The 21,359-nt window shown below is 38.3% G+C and overlaps 1 protein-coding gene and 1 non-coding gene across 2 annotated transcripts in view; one reads left to right on the forward strand and one right to left on the reverse strand.

Moving 5' to 3' along the window:
• Positions 1–13,331: 13,331 nt before the first annotated feature.
• LOC112194600 overlaps positions 13,332–21,359 on the reverse strand; it is a gene marked incomplete at its 5' end in the record, with an annotated part of 149,107 nt that continues 141,079 nt past the window's right edge. The window contains 1 exon segment of the mRNA XM_040516133.1: positions 13,332–15,724. Coding sequence (XP_040372067.1) covers positions 13,369–15,724 — 2,356 coding nt within the window.
• LOC112195582 lies at positions 18,217–18,323 on the forward strand. The gene has a single exon (XR_002934635.1). It is a non-coding gene; the product is annotated as a small nucleolar RNA R71 (small nucleolar RNA).

Consider the following 21,359-nt stretch of genomic DNA (forward strand, 5'->3'; position numbering starts at 1 on the left):
ACCTTCTGTGACTCAATATATATCACCATCTGTGATCAGTCACCATCTGTGATGCAATATCGATCACCATCTGTGATCAGTCACCATCTGTGACTCAATATATATCACCATCTGTGATCAGTCACCATCTGTGACTCAATATATCATCATCTGTGATCAGTCACCATCTGTGACTCAATATCGATCACCATCTGTGATCAGTCACCATCTGTGACTCAATATATCACCATCTGTGATCAGTCACCTTCTGTGACTCAATATATATCACCATCTGTGATCAGTCACCATCTGTGACTCAATATCGATCACCATCTGTGATCAGTCACCTCAACCTAGACACGATATACACATAGCTCACACCTACGGCCATCAATTCCATAATCTTCCATATCGTGCCTACATAAGTCAACTGGTGACTACAGCCTCATGTTTAGATTCTCAACTAGCGTTCCATTACACAAATTAAGCCAACAATCAATCAAATCAAGAAGAAAACAAGGCGATCACAATTTAAAACAAGCAAAACAATTCATAGTAACCCCTGCATATAATTTAGTTCAGGAGGTCACATTAAGTCAAACAACATGACTACAACAATCTAACAACTAAGCTCGTATGAAAGGATACAGTTTTCTCCTAAAATAATCCTTATCACCCCCCAGAGTTCAATCCAGAGGTTCCCATTCCTCAATGACTGCAACTCAAAGAACCAACACCTAGGTTCACAACTTCACCAACAGAGCAAACCAATGCTCTGACAATTCTATACTCTAACTCACAACTAGCACTCCTACATACCCAGTGATTATATCAATACTGAAGAGCATAAGATGGGGATCCGCTGCAGACGGGCCATCACTCGGGTAGTACTGATTATCACCAAATATGTACCTTACGCTCTGATACCAAACTGTCACGCCCCAGATTTTTACACAAATAAAAATCGATATATATAACCCCATAATTATATATGCGTGAACGTTCAGTCATCAATACAAATACCTGGAACATCTTTCCCTTAAAACAAGTACATACTGATGCACTGAACCAATCCAAATTAATATACACTCGCTCAACAGAGTTATATATTACATAAGTTTACGAATTAAATTGCCATCACAAAATAAAACGTAAATACTCCTCAGAGTTCACTACAAAGCGGAAGTCATAACAATGGCAAAGCCAGATCAAATTTGCTTCCTACCAGTTCTGCTGCCAACTAGATACCTCAGCTTCAGCCACGATTTCCCTGACCTGCAAGATTAACCCCTACACCGTTTGAATAGTGCACCGGGTTGTCACACAACAAACCCGGTAAGCTTTTGCAAGCCCGTATGAGTAACTCAAAATGACTCACACCAATTTACGGGATAAAAGCCCGCACAACTCACGCCAATACGAGGAAAACCTTTCGACTCGAGAATAAGGAAAACATACCATGCTTCCCAAAACAATACTCTTTCCCAAAAAGGAAAACACAAAAGCCACACCGTGACAAAATCATATAAATCGTTAACATCACAATTCAAATATGATTAATTGATCCAACCTGGATAAAACACACACGCACATCAATCATACCTATCGTTAACCTAACAAATAGCATATGATTCTTAGTCCAACCTGGACAAAATACGTACCCAGGAGTCATAAGTAACCTACTTAGATCCATGAGGTACCATGGCAGACATACTAGCGCTCTAGCTTATCGTAACCACTCGCCCGGCTAACTGCGTGATTCCTTATTTCTTGCCTTGGTCACTATCAGCGACCTGTCACCATCTGTGACATATGATCTTCAGACCCCATTCAATCTCGAAATCAACCATTGGTCACCATCTGCGACCTATCACCATCTGTGACATATGATCTTCAGACCCCATCTGGTCTCAGATCAACCATTAGTCACCATCTGTGACATATATAATATGATTCACAAGTCCTCCCAGGACATTTAAAAGAAAGAATCCCCGAAACTCTCGTTTAAAGAAACACGTACTCATGAGCATCAGATAGCTCCCCACTAACCCCATGATGTACCAACAACAAATCAGTCCAACCTAGACACACAACACATCAACACAGATTCACCACGAAGCCACTAATACATGAATACGTATGTATATATATATGTACACACATAGTCATTCACTCAGAAATGCCACAATACATCTATGGTAACTAGACTCATAACACAGATAAATCATTGGTTACCATCTGCAACCTATCACCGTCTGTGACTCTTGGTTTTCATACCCCGTCTGGTCTTAGAACCAACCGTTGGTCACCATCTGCGACCCATGCTTTTCAGACCCCATTTGGTCTCAAGTCAACGTTAAGTAAGTCACACCTGACCTAAAAACGTTACGACTATCTAATTCCGGCTTTCCCTATCCCTGCTCACCATCTGTGACCCTTGGTACAAAGACCAATACATTTAAAATGAGTCACGCTTGACTCCAAAATGTAACATCAAACTCAATGCTTTTCAAACAATAGAAAACATCTTTTTCCACAATATTGTTTCTATGAAAAGTCTCATTCAACAATAATATGAACCCATCATGCATATTATTCATCACACATCATCCACAAGAATATATATATATATTTCACGTAAATATACATATACGTAGTCATTCGCTCAGGAATGCCTACTAATACCAACTATAGTTTGCAGTTAAATAATTAACGCCAAAACAATAATGGTAATTCTGTTCATAATGAACCTTGTGAGATTACTCACCTCGAAACTCCCGCTGCGCCTTCAATACAGAACAAGGCAGCCACACCACAAAACAACCGTCCAAGGATACCTCGTCAAGCACCTAATCACATACGGTTTCAACTTAGCAACAATCCACAAACAATTTAAGTCCGAAACCCCCGTTTTGAACTAAAATCCCCAAAGTGACGCCAATCGAGGCGAAACCACATCCGAGACCACCCAATGTCTCCGGAATATTTCTACGATCGATATGCCAAAACCACAAGTCGATCGGAAGCTCGAATCCTCACGGATCGAAGCATCAAACGGTCCGAAACCGTAAAAATCACAACATGCTCATACGATCTCCAAAAATTACAAACAATATATCGAAATGCTCGTATCGACGAGTAGATCGAACTCAGGAACAGAAACTATCCCTGAGGTGGCCGGAAACCGCCGGAAAACACCACCACAGTGGCGGCACAGCCGCCGGACCAAAGTCAGAATTTGACAAAACTCCCAACACCAAAGTTCTTCATCTCAACCCCAATTTTAACTTTCATAACTACAACAAAGTCCAATTATGAACCAATCGATCGAATTTTACCTTAGAACAAAACAGCTCGATTGAAACCCTAGAATTTCAATTCCAAAATTCGACCTCCACGAGTTGAATCGATGCAAGCCACCTTGTGGGAAGCATCAACGTCCTCCAAGCTCCAAAAGCCCTCAAGAATCACCGGCAAAGGTGGCCGGAATCTCCGACTCCGATCAAGGCGATTTCATCCCCGAAGCGGCCACTTCCAGTCGATGTAGCTCCCTCCACAGCTCGAATCTCCCTTCAATCCTTCCACAGACCTCAAGAGGGGATTGAGACGAGCAAAACCCACTCTTGAATCGAAGCAAACGGTGGCCGGAGGAGCGAGAACGACGCCGGCGAAGTGGAGGCCGCGCGGGAGCTCGGGAGAGGGCTGGGTTTCCGTTTTTGGAAATCTGGCCTTCTTTGCAATTTCCGGAAAATTTCGTCCTTTTATACCAAAATGGAAAGTTTTTCCGAAGCTCATAACTTCTTCATACGAACTCCGATTCTCGCGTTCCGCATGTCCACGAACTCGTATCGACGCGCTCTACAACTTTCGTGAAGGAAGTTTTCGGAGAATCTCAACGTATCAAAAGTCAACCTTGAAACCCCCCCCCTAATTCCACACTTTACGAATAAAAATTCGTCCAAAACACTTCCGCTCCATCCACGAGCCACGAAAACGTCCGATACCCACAATTTAAATTCCGGAAAATCCTCGGAAAGTAACATACGAATTTCTGGGGCATCACAACTTTATACTACTAATGACATTTCAGGGTTAAATTGGTCGCCTCCCAAAAGCGACACCACATGACCCGGATTCTGGAAAGGATAGAGGCACCCTAAGAATTATCACCATTGCCAAATAAGCCTGTGTCCCCTTTTGTGCCCGTTGTGGGACTCCCCAAGATAAACCCCTTTGAGCCTACGTTAAGCCTTTTCTTTCATCACCCTTAAAATCCTTAACCTTGAACCTTAGTATAGTTACAATCCTACCCTTTGTTCTAAGAACTTAGTGGAGCTATCTTTTGAGACTACTACATGGATTTGGCGCAAGAATGAAGATTGAGAAGAGGTGTAAATTCAAGTGTGGGGGTAGACTTGTCCATGAAAAAGAAAAATTGTGTGAAAGTTAAAAAAAAAAAAAGAATGAAAAAAAAATGAAGAAGAAAAAAAAAAATGTTTATGGATTTTAGTCCCCCATACTTGGAGGATTTGGAGTTTACTTTGAATTGAAGGCCCACTATTGGAAAATTTGGTCTTTGTCCAGTTCACTAGAGATCAAAGGAAGTTTAGAATGAAGTTTGGGCCCAACATGAAGATATTTAGCCCTCTTGTTTTGCCTTGGTGGATTTCTAGAAGTCTCTCTACATTTGCATGAGCTCTGCTGGGTTTTTACGACACTTTGTTAAAATCCTTACCTTTCATTTCTTAAAACCTTGTGCCTTAGCCCCATTACAAACTTTGAGAAGACCTTCTTGATCCTTAAGATGAGACAGCCTTTGATGTGGAGATGAGTTACAAGAGTTGAACATATGGCTTGGGTCTATCTGTGCAAGTAGTTGATACCTTTCATGAGATCTTTTGAAAAAAAAATTATTATATTCACAAAGTGCTTTTCGTTTCTTATATATGTGAGCTATTTGATTGCCTCAAAATATTTTCTCTCACATATAATTGAGTGATTATAAGCTTTTAAACATTGCCTTGAATTCTGAGAGAAGAAAGAGTGGATATACCTTGTGAGGATATGAATCATACTTGTCTGAATCATGCTGAGCTCCACCCCATCACCATTGTTACAACCAAGTCCTACTTGTGTATGTGTAGATTATATGTTTTAATTAACTCTTGAATATCTACATATTGATTCTTGGTTGAGTGCTAATCTTGATGTTGTGAAAGTAGGAGATTTCTGAGACTAAAATGTTGAAAGGCAATAGAAAGGTATATTGTAACGTCTGAGTCTTTGTCTTTTCTTTCAATTTTGTTGAGTCTTTGTTTTTAGTTTATTTGCTTTGATTTTGCTAAGGGACTACCAAAAGCTAAATGTGGGGGAATTTGATAGGAGCATTTTAATGTGACGTTTTAACTGTTATTTCCTCATATTTACTTAGTTATTTCCTTAAATAAATCCGTCTTGATTAGGAAAGTTTCCATCTTTAGAAAGTTTCTATTTTTAGTAATTTTAATAAAAGTTTCTATTTTCTAGGTACATTGGAATAAATGACAAGGAAATGAGCTGAAATGAAGAAATGGAGTTTTCCTGGTCCAACTAGGAATCCTAGTCAACGCAAGAATCCTGATGAGGCTAGGAAACCTGAAGGCATTAGGAGACTACATGTCTTGAAGATATTATGGGAGATTAAATCTGATTTTTGCATGGGAAATGATGGAGATAATGTGGAAATCAAGGAGATTACGTTGAGAAAATCAAGGGAGAGTTTCAAGGGATTGTGCAACAAGAAAAGGCTCAAAACAAGTCCAGATTCGTTCCTTAATTCCCTCAAGATATGTTGGCTGAAATTAGAGAATAAAATCTGCAATTTTAATGTGGGAATCAAGAGAAATTCAAGGGGAGGACATTAAGGATAAAGCCATGGAGAGATTTAAGGGAAGAAAGGTCCAAAATGCATCCAGATACATTGTCTAGGTTCATGCCTAGATATTTGGCCGAAAATTAAGAGAAAAATCAGAAATAATCTTGGGAAAATCAGCAACAATATATTAGGGATTGATTTTGGAGCTTCCTGATTGGTTGAATGACATGGCAGAGCTGACGTGGCATTAATTCATTGGTTGGAGCTGTGTGGTGCAACCAGAAAATTCCTTGGAAATTAAATTCATGAAGCCTTGCCTTCCCCTATATATACCCTCCTCTCTAGACGTTTTACACACACCATCACACAACACACCATCAAATAGAAGAACAACACCACAACACCTCTTCATTCAGAAAAATTCTCTCCATTCTCTAGTTGCAAAGCTCTGCGTTTTCAAGCAAGGAGAGGAAGAAGAAGAATGAGCCGTGAAGATCATATCCTCCATCATCCACCTTGAAGGCTTGCTTCCAAGATTCAATATCCAACCATCTAGCTCTCCATCTCCATCTCCACTCACGGTGTAATTCGTTCCTTTTCCTTGTAACCTTTTTGGTTTCCTTGTTTGATTTCGTATGAACTTGTTTCTAGTTAACAATAACGTTTAGGGCAAAGTTTAAGCCCAATTTCTATGTTTAAATAAACTTTTCGAATTCTATAATTGAGATTCGAAGTTGCTTATGTGAGTTTGTTCGATTAAATTTGCTTTACAGAAAACTTTTATATGTTTATCTTATTTGGGTCGACACTTATAGGATTTGCATGTAATTGGTGCTAGGTTTAAGAACATGAATCAACTTTTTGCTTTGTGTAACTTGAATCAAAAGTAGTAAAGGTTCTGGACAAGAATCGAATTTAATTGAAGAGGATTGCAATTAGGTGGACTTTTCCATAACTAAGTTGTACACTTGAGTTGATAGCCTTTCTCTATGTGTAATGCGTTAAACATGTTATGATTAACTAGCTTTCTAGTGCTTGAATGCATGTTTGATAGAATTGATCTAGGTGCTTTCGCTTAGGTTAATTAGCATTGAAAAGTAAAATATGGGAAATCATTTGCTTTCGAATGTTTCACATGATCAACTCCTTTCTCATGACTTAGATGAACAATTATAGGGTTTGAATCGAATTTAATTACATGGAATTGGTTTTGATCTTTGTTCCTTGCGTTCCACCCTTGTATATATGTTTTTACGTTTTCTTTATTTGATTTACTTTAACTTTTGATTTTATAATTCTTAAACCCCCCTTTTATTTCGTTATTTGTATATATTCTTTTTGTAAATAATACTTTTTACTTTTACTAATTAATTAATTGTTTTTGCAATTACAGGTGTACCCTCAATCCCCGGAATAGAACGATCCCTATTTGCTTATACTACTAACGATAATTTCAGGGTTAAATTATACGCTTGCTTTTAGCGTATCAATTTTTGGCGCCGTTGCCGGGGATTGAAAAATCACTTGTTTTTGTTTATAATTGTTGTATATAAAATCTGTGAAACTTAGTTTAAAATTAACTAGGATGTTTTTTATATTGTTGAATATGAATTTTAATTGTAAGTTGTAAATTGAATGGAATAGGTGAAGCCTCTTTTGTTAATATTAGCCTTAACCCCTTATTGGTGCCTAGTTCAGGTCCCTTAAGGTTGAGGGCGGTCTTTATTAACACTTGTTGAACTGTCTTCACACTTAGGACCTTTTTCATCTTAGTAAGTATAGCCTATGTTGAATGGTGTTTAGGAAGGGGACAACGTTCATGATGGGTTTTTGAATCCAGAAGTGCTTACAAATGGGCCTAAACCACAATGTGGGAGTAGCTCATGCCAAAATGGATTTTTCCTCTCGTGTTCGTCCTCCCCTACCTGGCCATTTCAGTAAGGTTGCCCAAAAGATGTAAGAGGAAATTTGTGTCTAGGCAACTATACTTGGGCCGCATGTCCACTTGATTTACCGCTTGGAATTAGATTCGATATCAATAATATTTATAACAAAATAAAATGTTGTGATACACTAAGGTACAAAAAAAAAAAAGAACACTTGTGTAAATATTTTTCGTGTTTTTTTTACTCACTTGTGTACTTAACTTGTTAATTATACTTGTATTTTGTAATTCATAGTTACTTGTTTATATATTTTCTAAATCTTTGTTAATTATAGTTACTAACTTTTTAATTTCTATTCCGTCTGGCTGAAAGACGTTAAACTCAAGCGCTGCTTGGGAGGCAACCCAATTCAGAAGTAGCTGTGAAGGAGTCTTGATACGTGCAAAAGCAATCGCCAATTTAAACCCTGAAAAATGTAGTTGTTAGTATAGAATAAGCAGGGATCGTTCAAGCCGGGGATTGAGGGTGCTAACATGTGAGAAACAAATTAAAGAAAAGAATATACAATTTACGAAATCAATGAACAAACATATACAAGTTTATGAAAATTAGAGAGAATTAGAGAGACATACATTTAACACAAAGTTAGAGAACAAAGAATGAAGAAACAATCGAAAATCACAAGTATATATATACATAGAATTCGAAACCAACAAAGAATTCAAGTTAGAAAAGGTTTTGGAAATCCTACTCCTACTTAAATACATTTTACAAGTCCATATCATATTAGAAAACCATATACAACAAGGATTATTAGTTATATTCTAATTAGAATTACTTAATTATTAAGAAAACAAATTATTGACCAAGTCAAACACAAAATACTAAGTCAAAACTAACTCTAACAACTTTTCCTAAAAATTAGGAGCAAATCCCTAAAATTAAGGAAGACATCCCTAAAAACAAGGAGACCCTAACAAACTCCTAAAAAAACACTAAAACTAAAACAAACACATATTTACTATTCACGGACTCACTATTCACGAAATTAAAAACATTTATTTTTTTTTATTTATTATTTATTTAACTAGGTTAACATGCTATCTAAAAATCTAAGTTAATTTTATTTATTTACACAAACAAGAAAACATAAAGATAGGGGGTTTTTAAAGATTGAAGAACATAAAATTTCGAAAACATTAAAAAAATTAAAAACAAGAAAACATTTTATTTACATAGGTGGGAAAGAAGAATCTTTGAAGAACAATTTTTCAAGAACTAATCAAGAACAACATATTCATGCATCCCTTAATCTTATTAATTACCATGGAACATCATCAACCAAGAAACAAAGATCAACGCAACCAATGTCCCTTATTTTACTTCCCTTTACTTAGTCAATTAAGCAACGCACTTAATCCAACATATTTCAAACGCAGGTATCACACAATCAACGCAACTCATGATCTCATGCATTCGAATCATTAAGAACAAGTGAAAGTTTGGTCAATGAACATGCAAATCCAAGTACTCAACGCAAGTCAATTCATCACATGCATAATCTGATTTCGACCTTTGTCCAAAGCCTTTACTACTTAAGTGAATTAGGGTTACAACGCATAAACCTAATTACTAGCTCCAATTACATGCAATCACTCTAAGTTTCGAACCAAAGAACAAGAACATGCAAAAGTTTTCCATAAAACAAAATCAGATCATCATTCCATGAAATCGGCAATTAACAAGAATCAAACATACACAAACACATCAAACATTGAAAAGACTATCCAAATCGCATCCAAAAATCAGAAAGTTAACTCATGGTTTCGGTTTTACACAAAGAAAAACAAAAACAGAATTTCTATCTAACAAGTTACAAAACCGAGAAGAAAACATGATGAAGATGGTAAGAACAACCCTTAGACACGTCCCAAGGTCCAACGCAGATCCAAGGCGGCGGCACAAAGTGAAGATCACGGCAAAGATGGAGGATGGCACGGCTAGAACTTGCAAGACGCGAAAACCTGAAACTCAAGAGCAAACCGGTGAGAAACGAAATTGTGGAGAATAAAGTGTCACCCCTGAACGTCTAATACACAAGGTATATATAGTAGAACGTCTCAAGGCACTCCCAATTCGTTTCTACTTGGTTTCTCTTAGTTCGTGTTGACTTAGGACTCCTTTCTCACAAAACAGATTTCCGGCAGGATTGACCTCAGTCCACTAAAACGTCCATAACTTCCTCTAGAAAATAGCTATTGACGAACCGTAAAAAGATTTGGAAACTAGACATCTGCAGCTTTCCAACCATATAAAGATCATAATTTTCTGAGCTCTGAGCGATTTATGACACTCCGTTGAAGTTGACTGATCTGCACAGGCAGATTTCCGAATCTGTAATGGATTTGACTTTTGAGGCACAAGATGAGTCCAATTCGGTTTTCCTTTGCATCACATGCCTCTCACATGTCTTCCACGCCTATTCTGAAGTAGAAACGTCAAGAACCTTCAAGAACCCTCAAGAATCTCACGGCAATTCAATCCTTACTCAACAAGAAGTCCAAATTCCATATTGCTTTGTAATTCGAATTCCTTGTTGCTTCCTTTTCCATGTGCACGGCATATGATCTTCTTGAGACTTCTAGATGCTTCATGAACGTTCCATAGCTCTCCTAGTATGAGTAGAACTCCATATGCAAGTAGGTTTCCTAGTTGAATACAAACTTCTTTTCTGCGATTCTTCTACACTCTTCCGGAACCTTCTTGAGTAATCCTTATCCAACAGGGACTCCTTATCACACTAGGATTCCTTATCTGAGTAGAATTGGGTTTCCCTGTCCAAGTAGAACTTCTAATTTCCGTGACTTAAGAGTTTGAATCCAAGTCAGCTTCTGATTCCTACTCCAACTAGGATTCCTTTTCCTAGTCAAACTGGGAGAACTTCCATTTCTTCATTTCTTCTCATTTCTGCGCCACTTGTGCTTTCCTTAGCCATTTTTGGACCTTGAGACTCCATTTTCACCTGAAAAACACTAACTAAGTTAAATTGATCAAGATAAAGGAAATAACTTAGCAAAATATAGGGTTTAATCATTATAAACGTCGCATTTTATGCTCCTATCAAATTCCCCCACACTTAGCTTTTGCTAGTCCCTTAGCAAAATCAACATAACAAACCAAAAAGACTAAGACACAAAACAAAGACCAACGAAAAATACTAAGTAAGGAAAAGGAAAAACACAAGACTCAAGACAAGAAAAACGTTGACAACACTTAGACAAAATCAAGACAAAAGCATCACATACTAAGACTCCAACGTTGACACACGCAATGACATCTAAGCCCTTTAACATATTGTCTCAGAAATCTCTTACTTTCAAGTCACCAAGATTAGCACTTAACCAAGCATCACATCTTCAAGATATTCAAGAGCTAATTACAAAATATAATCCACATATAAGCATGTAAGACTTGGGGGTAAACAATGGTGATGGGTGTAGCTCAACACATTTCAAACAAGTCATGATTCAAACCTCACATGGATATATCACTCTTTCTTCTCTCAGATTCAAGGCTCATGCTTAAAAGCTTATCACTCAAGTATATGTGAAAGATAAACAAGTGTATCACATATGTATAAGAAACGAAAGCACATTATATATTTTTTTCTTTTAAAGATCTCATGAAAGATATCAACTACTTGCACAGATGAACCCAAGCCATAAGTTCAACAGTTATAACTCATCTCCACAGATCAAAGGCTGTCCCATCTTAAGGATCAAAGAGGTCTTACAATTAAGGTTGTAATGGGGCCAAGGCTTAAGGTTAAAAGAAACGAAGGGATAGGAAGATCACAAAGTATCCTAAAAACCTAGTAGAGCACTTGTAGATGTAGAGAGACCAAATTTCGAATCCACCAAGCATAGCAAACGTCATGTCCTCCAGAGCTTTATAAAAGGGCCAAGTGCCATCATGTTGGGCCCATACTTCATTCTAACCTTCCTTCGAACAAGTGAATTGGACAAAGACCAAATTTTTCAACAATGGACCTTCAATTCCAAACAAACTCCAAATTCACCAAGTATAGGGGACTAAAATCCATAAACATAAACAATAGCACACATTTTTTTCTTTAATTGCCGAAATATTCCTTTATTATTTTTTTTTTACGATTTCTTTTTCTTTTCTTTTTTTCTTTTTCGGCAATTACAAACAAAAATTCATATGGACAAGTCTACCCCCACACTTGAACTTCTTCATGTCTTCAAAAATCTTCCTTGACGCCAAAACTCCAAGCAAAGTCTCAAAAATATGCTCCACTAAGTCTTTAGAACAAAGGGGTAAGGATATAACTATACTAGGGTTAAGGGTTAAGGAATTTTTGAGGGTGATGAAAGAAAAAGCTCAATGTAGGCTCAAAATGGTTAAACTAGGGGGGTCCCACGACGGGCACAATTAGGGACACAGGCTATATTTGGCTATGGTGGTAAAAATCCTAAGTAAGTACCTTTATCCTTTCCAGAATCAGGGCCATATATTGATCATAAATGTTTCAACAAGCATAACAGTGAATTCTAGCATTCTCTAGTCCATCAAACTTAATCTATGGCAAGTAATCAATCAAGATGAAAGAATAATGAGATCAACAAAATCATCGCCAAGAAAACAAGAGTATATTCATTTTTTCATTAATCACTCACAAAGAAAGGGCACATGGCTCAAATTCTCACAAGGGTTATTATGAATCACAACTTATCTTCCACATGTTCATATTCTGTACCAAAGTTACGCATGCACCATATCTACTACACATTCATATGCTTTTCATACATCATAATTAACCAAAGAATATCATCAAACATTATCTCAATCTTGTGATCCTCTTTTAGCCTTAATTTCAGAGATATAAGCTCATCCTAGACAGTTAAAAGGGCATCCTAAGACTCGATCACACAACAAGACAAAACAACCATGTAAATGACGCACAAACAAGACTAAAACGTTTTGGACTTAGGGTTATTTCCCTTCTCCTTTCGGTAACTCCTTTGGAACATGACCAGGTGAAGAGAGGAATGATTTTGGCGGAGCTCAGCTCACTTGATTGACAGGGGACGAGACCCTTTGTCAGCACTTCTCATATCCAAACTGAACCTTAGATATCACATCCCATTGGATGCGCCTACGATGAAGAAGATATTTACCCAAAAATCATTTTGACTCTAACAATAAACAACAAAACAATAACACAAGTATAAAAATCGAAACATGGAGCACAAAACCTAAAACAAAATTAACGCAAAATTTTATTTTCTGATTTTTCCGATTTTTTATTTTGTTTTCTTTTTATAACCACACAACTAGCTCCTAAAAACAAAGTGAAACGTTATACCCTTCCCCCACACTTAAATCATGCATTGTCCTCAATGTATAAACAAGTATAAAGCATACAAAACATCAATCAAGCATGGCATAAGAGTTAACGCAAAGAGACCTAAAAACAAAGCAAAATTTCACGAAAATAAAGAGAAAGGGAGGAGTTCAAGAAAGCAAATCTGCGTTGATGGCTCCTCCACAGCTACGGATGAAATGGGTTGCCTCCCATGCAGCGCTTAATGTTTAAAGTCTTTCAGCCTAGACTTGCACCTTCATTTAGTCCTCTGGTTGTGGCGCATCTTGGAGGGGTACATCCTCCACATTGTGCTCCACAAACGCCTCATAGTAAGGTTTAAGACGATGTCCATTCACCTTGAAATCACTTCCAGTTGCAGGGCTCCTTATCTGTATAGCACCATGAGGAAAAACTTTAGTAACAATAAAAGGACCAACCCATCTAGAACGCAACTTACCAGGAAAAAGTCTCAATCGAGAATGAAATAAAAGAACTTTTTGCCCAACTACAAAGGTCTTTCCACGAATCATCTTATCATGAAAAGCCTTTGTCTTTTCCTTGTAAATCCGCGCACTATCATAAGCCTCATTTCGAATTTCCTCAAGCTCATTTAGTTGCAACTTCCTATGAAGGCCAGCCTCGTCCAAGTCCATGTTGAATGTCTTAACTGCCCACCATGCTCGATGCTCCAACTCCACAGGTAAATGGCATGGTTTCCCATACACCAAACGAAAGGGTGACATTCCTATTGGCGTTTTGTAAGCTGTCCTATACGCCCATAATGCATCATCCAAACGTTGACTCCAATCCTTCCTAGAGGGCCCCACGGTTTTCTCAAGTATCCTCTTGATCTCCCTATTTGAAACTTCTGCTTGTCCACTTGTTTGAGGATGATAAGGCGTTGAAACCTTATGTGTCACATGATACTTCCTAAGCAAAGCCTCAATGGTCTTGTTGCAAAAGTGAGAACCTCCATCACTAATGATAGCTCTAGGCATGCCAAACCTATTCAAGATGTTAGATTTTATAAACTCTGCAACAACCTTAGAATCATTAGTCCTGGTGGCTTTCGCTTCCACCCACTTAGAAACATAATCAACAGCCAAGAGAATATAAAGAAAACCATTAGATGAAGGAAAAGGTCCCATAAAATCAATGCCCCAAATATCAAAAATTTCGACAACTATAATAGAATTCAAAGGCATTTGATCTTTAGTTCCTAAATTACCGGTTCTTTGGCATCTATCACATGTCATACAAAATTCATATGCATCTTTAAACAAAGTAGGCCAATAAAAACCCGATTCCAACACCTTCCTAGCAGTTCTATCAGAGCCAAAGTGACCACCACATTGTCTAGAATGGCAAAACTCAAGTATAGCTTTTTGTTCATTATTAGGCACACATCTCCTTATTAATTTATCAGAACCATATTTCCACAAGTAAGGATCATCCCAAACATATTGTCTAGCTAAAAACTTAAGTCTAGCACGTTGAGCACTTTGCATATGACTAGGAAACGTTTTAGACACCAAATAATTTACAATATCTGCATACCAAGGCTCACTTACCTGGATTCCGAAGAGTTGTTCATCCGGAAACATCTCCACTAAGGGTATGGCGTCCTCTTCACTCACTAGCCTACTCAAGTGGTCTGCCACAACGTTGTCAGAGCCCTTCTTATCCTTGATCTCCACATCAAACTCTTGAAGCAAGAGTATCCAACGAATTAGCCTAGGTTTTGCCTCCTTTTTTGACATCAGGTACCTTAAAGCTGCATGATCAGAGTAAACAATAACTTTAGTACCCAATAAATATGAACGAAATTTTTCTAAGGCAAAAACAACAGCTAAAAGTTCTTTTTCAGTTGTAGAGTAATTGAGTTGAGCATCATTAAGGGTTCTAGAAGCATAGTAGATGGCATAAGGCTTCTTGTCCCTCCTTTGGCCTAATACGGCCCCAATAGCATAATCTGAGGCGTCACACATGATCTCAAAGGGAAGAGACCAATCTGGTGGAAGCATGATGGGCGCAGATGTTAGAAGTTCCTTCAATGTGTTGAACGCAGCCTTGCAATCCTCTTTGAACTCAAACGCCACATCCTTTTGGAGAAGACGACATAATGGCCTAGAAATCTTGGAGAAGTCCTTGATGAAGCGTCTGTAGAAACCTGCATGTCCAAGAAAAGAGCGGACCTCCCTCACACTTGTGGGGTATGGTAAGTACTTAACAAGATCTACTTTAGCCTTATCAACTTCTATTCCATGTTTTGAAACAATATGCCCTAAGACTATCCCTTGATTTACCATAAAGTGACATTTTTCCCAATTAAGCACAAGATTAGTCTCTTCACAACGCCTAAGTATTAATTCTAAGTTGTTTAAGCAATCATCAAAGTCTTTACCAAAAACTGAAAAGTCATCCATAAACACTTCAATAATTTTCTCAATAAAATCAGAAAAAATACTTACCATGCATCTTTGAAACGTACCTGGAGCATTGCAAAGTCCAAAAGGCATTCTTCTGTAGGCAAACGTCCCAAAGGGGCATGTGAAGGTGGTCTTCTCTTGATCCTCATTAGCAATGGCGATTTGGTTGTAACCAGAATACCCATCCAGAAAGCAATAGAACTCGTGGCCAGCCAACCTCTCAAGCATCTGATCAATGAATGGCAAAGGGAAGTGATCCTTCCTAGTAGTGGCGTTTAGCTTCCTATAGTCTATGCAAACTCGATGTCCAGTCACAGTTCTCTGAGGCACTAACTCATTCTCTGCATTCTTCACAACAGTTATCCCAGACTTCTTTGGTACAACTTGAACTGGTGAAACCCACTTAGAATCTGAGATGGGGTAGATGACGCCACAATCAAGTAGCTTGATGACTTCCTTCTTTACAACCTCCATCATAGGTGGGTTCAAACGTCTTTGAGCCTCCCTAGTTGGCTTGGCTCCTTCCTCAAGCAAAATCCTATGGACACAAGTGGTAGGGCTAATTCCCTTGATATCTGCTAAAGTCCAACCAATTGCAGTCTTGTGCCTTTTAAGCATCTCCACTAACCTGTCCTCTTGATTTAACGTTAATGATGAAGAGATGATGACAGGTAACGTCTCCTTTTCCCCCAAATAGACATACTTCAAATGATTCGGTAATTGCTTAAGCTCTAAGGTGGGTGCCTGAATCACTGAAGGCAGAGGTTTATTAGTAGAGATGGGGAGTGAAAAAGAAGGAGATGACCTACCACCAAAGGACATTGCCTCAAGGGAAGCAACGTTTTCAAGGTGGATGGTATCATAGAACTTCGTGAGATCTTCCTTAGGTATGGTGGCGCCATCTTCCATGAAACCAACACCACTTGCAATGGTTGAGACCATAGTATCCTCCTCCATTATTTCCATGAATTTCTGCGCAAGATCATCAAGTATATCAATAGAAAAACATGATTGAAAGTCACTTAATGGATACCTCATGGCTTCGAAAATGTTGAAACCAACAACTTCTCCGTCAAATTCCATTGACAAGGTGCCAGAATACACATCAATTTTGGTCCTAGCCGTCCTCATGAAGGGACGACCTAGCAAAAGTGGCGTTGACTTGGGAGAGGGCTCCTCCATCTCTAGGACGTAAAAATCAGCTGGGAAGATTAGCTCACCCACCTGCACAAGTACATCCTCAACTAACCCCTTAGGGTATGCATTAGATCGATCTGCCAATTGAATAATAACATTATCATGTTTAAGTTCACCTAAACCTAGAGATGCATAAACAGAATATGGCATAACATTTATAGAAGCACCTAAGTCTAGCATGGCATTTTCGAATCTAGTGGTTCCAATAACACAAGGGATAGAAAAACTCCCTGGATCCTTACACTTTTCAGGCATTTTGCGTTGAAGCACAGCTGAGACATTCTCACTTACCTTCACCACTTCTTTTTCACGGTTCTGTCTCCTTGTGGTGCAAAGTTCCTTCAAAAATTTTGCATACTTAGGAATTTGCTTAATGGCCTCAAGGAGAGGGATGTTGATTTGCACTTTCTTAAAAGTTTCCAAGATGGCCTTTTCGGCCTCATCCTTCTTGGACTTAGCATATCTGCTTGGGAAAGGCAAAGGAGAAGAAGATGGATTAGTAATAACCGAATTGAAAGAGTTAGAAACTTGTCCTTTAGGTTTCGGTTCTGCAGTAGGAGGTGTCACATGAGCCTTAGACGTTGCAGGGTCATCCTCCTCCTCTAAAATGGACGTTGAGATCTTTTTGGGAGGCGTGGGAGGATCTACAAGGGTCTTACCACTCCTTGTAGTGACGACTTTGGCTTGCTCAAAGTGAGGATTTGGGATGGTACCACTTGGTAGCTTACCTTGCTCATGAAACTTACCCATAAACTCCACAACTTGACTCATTTGCTTCTTCATCTCATTCACATCCGTAGATATAGCATTGATTTGATTCCCATGATGAGTTTGACCTGCAATTAAAGCTTGAGTAGACTTGGTTAGAGTTCGGATCAATTCATCATTAGAAGAAGAAGAAGAAGCATTTGAATTATAATTTGAATTGAAAGGAGTAGGGTTAGGAGGTTGAGGCTTTTGATAAAAGCCTTGAGGATGTGGTTGGAAGCCTTGAGGTGCACTTTGAACGTTCTCATTGTCCTTCCAACGAAAATTAGGGTGATCCCTCCATCCAGGATTGTAAGTATTCGAGTAAGGATCATTCCTAGGACGTTGGTACCCTTGTTGGAAACCTATGGCGTTAACACCTTCCTGTCCTCCACTTTCCATTGAGGGCATTGATCAGACACATGCCCTTGCATAGAACAAACTCCACACACCATGACTTGACCATGTGATCCCTGGGACACAAGAGAAGTAAGTTTGTTAATTTTATCCTCCAATTGAGCTAAAGTACTTACCTCATGGACCCTTTCACGTGTGGTGGTGGATTTGGGCCTAGAGCTTCCATATTGTTGTTGATTCAAGGCCCTATTCTCAATTAGAACCATTCCAGCCGCAGGTTCCTTATCAACAAACGATCCACCAGAAGCTGCATCTAGCATGTCTCTTTCCAAGTTGGTGAGCCCATCGTAAAAACAAGTGAGCAAGGTCTCATCCTTCATGCCATGTTGAGGGCATTGAGTGGTGAGAGACTTGAACCTCTCATAGTAATCTGCGTAGGACTCATCTTGCCCTTGTTGAATTCCACTTATCTTCTTCCTAAGCATGATGATGCGAGATGTAGGAAAATACTTCTCAAGAAACGCCTTCATCATGTCTGCCCAAGATGCAATTCGTCCACTAGGCAACTCATAGAGCCACTGCTTTGCCTTGTCAGCCAACGAAAATGGGAAGGCCTTCAGCTTCAAGATTTGCTCATCCGCTCCTTGAGGCTTCATGCTAGTGCATATGAATTGAAACTCCATCAAGTGGTTATTGGGATCTTCCATAGAGAGTCCATGGAACGTAGGAAGACGATGAAGCAACCCAGACTTCAACTCAAAATCAGCTGTTAATCCCTCAGCTGCAGTAGGGTAGGTTATGCAAGTTGGGACGCCACCAGGTGGGATGACGGATGTAGAAAGTTGCCTGATGGTGAGAGCCATTGGTGGTGGTGGTGATGGAATGACTAAGAGTGCACGAGGTGATGGAGGTGGCGTTTGGTGTGGTGATGGAACAACTGAAGTGTCAGAAGCTTCTGATCCTCCCTCTACTCTATTCCCTTCACTATCTATTTGAAGCTCACGAAATTGAAGGGGAGTGGTAACTTGGACGTCAAAGAGATCCGAGTTTTTCTTAAGCTTTTCAATTCGTGCTTGAATGACGTGGAGGGGCGTTTTGGTGTACTTGGGTGGTTCAGACGATCCAGACATTCATTGATCTGTAGTAGAACAAAAGAATAATGTTAGTAAGGTATAAACATGACGTGGACCAAGGTACACACACTAAAACGTCACATATATACAAGTATACACATGGTCAACGAAAATTTATAGTGGTTAGTTACAATCTTCTACAACTTTCGAAGTAATCAACTTAAATAAGTAGTTGTTAAGTCAAGGTTTAGACGTGCGGCCCAAAGATTCTAATGTTAATACAAGTCTCCCCCCTTTATCTTTTGGTAACTCTTTTGGCACAGAGCCAGGTAGTAGAGGAACGATTTTGGCGGAGCTACTCCCACATAGTGGTTTTGGCCCTCTTGTAAGCACTTCTCGTATCCAATCAACCTAGACACCCTGTGTTACTAAGGTGCGCCGCAGAGATAAAAGGAGTTGCTTGACAAGTATTAATAAAAGAACTCTCACCTATTCCGTTATGACTCACATCCTTCTTACCAAAGCCAATTCTTTCGAAAATTGTCTAAGTGTATGACTTCAATAAGACATAATGAACCATTGTTTTGGACGTGCGGCCCAAGTCCTTGCCTCCACACATACTTCTTCTCAAATCCTTTGGGCAACCTTACTGAAATGGCCAGTGCGGGGGAGGACGAACACGAGAGGTAGAAACCATTTTGGCACAAGCTACTCCCACATAGTGGTTTAGGCTCGTTTGATTGCACTTCTGGATTCAAAACCCATCATGGACGTTGTCCCCTTCCTAGTCACCATTTCACATAGGCTATACTTACTTAGATAAGAAAAGGCCTAAGTGTAAGACATTTTTCAAGTGTTAATAAAAGCCGCCCTCAACCTTAAAAGACCTGAATCAGGTGCTAATAAGGGGTTAAGGCTAATATCAACAAACGAGACTTCACCTATTCCATAATAGTTCAAAATCCCTTACCAAAATCATACCTTAGTGGCGTTTTCATCACATGAAGACTTTTCATTCCCCGGCAACGGCGCCAAAAATTGATACGTGCAAAAGCAATCGCCAATTTAAACCCTGAAAAATGTAGTTGTTAGTATAGAATAAGCAGGGATCGTTCAAGCCGGGGATTGAGGGTGCTAACATGTGAGAAACAAATTAAAGAAAAGAATATACAATTTACGAAATCAATGAACAAACATATACAAGTTTATGAAAATTAGAGAGAATTAGAGAGACATACATTTAACACAAAGTTAGAGAACAAAGAATGAAGAAACAATCGAAAATCACAAGTATATATATACATAGAATTCGAAACCAACAAAGAATTCAAGTTAGAAAAGGTTTTGGAAATCCTACTCCTACTTAAATACATTTTACAAGTCCATATCATATTAGAAAACCATATACAACAAGGATTATTAGTTATATTCTAATTAGAATTACTTAATTATTAAGAAAACAAATTATTGACCAAGTCAAACACAAAATACTAAGTCAAAACTAACTCTAACAACTTTTCCTAAAAATTAGGAGCAAATCCCTAAAATTAAGGAAGACATCCCTAAAAACAAGGAGACCCTAACAAACTCCTAAAAAAACACTAAAACTAAAACAAACACATATTTACTATTCACGGACTCACTATTCACGAAATTAAAAACATTTATTTTTTTTTTATTTATTATTTATTTAACTAGGTTAACATGCTATCTAAAAATCTAAGTTAATTTTATTTATTTACACAAACAAGAAAACATAAAGATAGGGGGTTTTTAAAGATTGAAGAACATAAAATTTCGAAAACATTAAAAAAAATTAAAAACAAGAAAACATTTTATTTACATAGGTGGGAAAAGAAGAATCTTTGAAGAACAATTTTTCAAGAACTAATCAAGAACAACATATTCATGCATCCCTTAATCTTATTAATTACCATGGAACATCATCAACCAAGAAACAAAGATCAACGCAACCAATGTCCCTTATTTTACTTCCCTTTACTTAGTCAATTAAGCAACGCACTTAATCCAACATATTTCAAACGCAGGTATCACACAATCAACGCAACTCATGATCTCATGCATTCGAATCATTAAGAACAAGTGAAAGTTTGGTCAATGAACATGCAAATCCAAGTACTCAACGCAAGTCAATTCATCACATGCATAATCTGATTTCGACCTTTGTCCAAAGCCTTTACTACTTAAGTGAATTAGGGTTACAACGCATAAACCTAATTACTAGCTCCAATTACATGCAATCACTCTAAGTTTCGAACCAAAGAACAAGAACATGCAAAAGTTTTCCATAAAACAAAATCAGATCATCATTCCATGAAATCGGCAATTAACAAGAATCAAACATACACAAACACATCAAACATTGAAAAGACTATCCAAATCGCATCCAAAAATCAGAAAGTTAACTCATGGTTTCGGTTTTACACA

Source organism: Rosa chinensis, chromosome 3, assembly GCF_002994745.2.
Source record: "Rosa chinensis cultivar Old Blush chromosome 3, RchiOBHm-V2, whole genome shotgun sequence".
NCBI classification, from domain to species: domain Eukaryota; kingdom Viridiplantae; phylum Streptophyta; class Magnoliopsida; order Rosales; family Rosaceae; genus Rosa; species Rosa chinensis.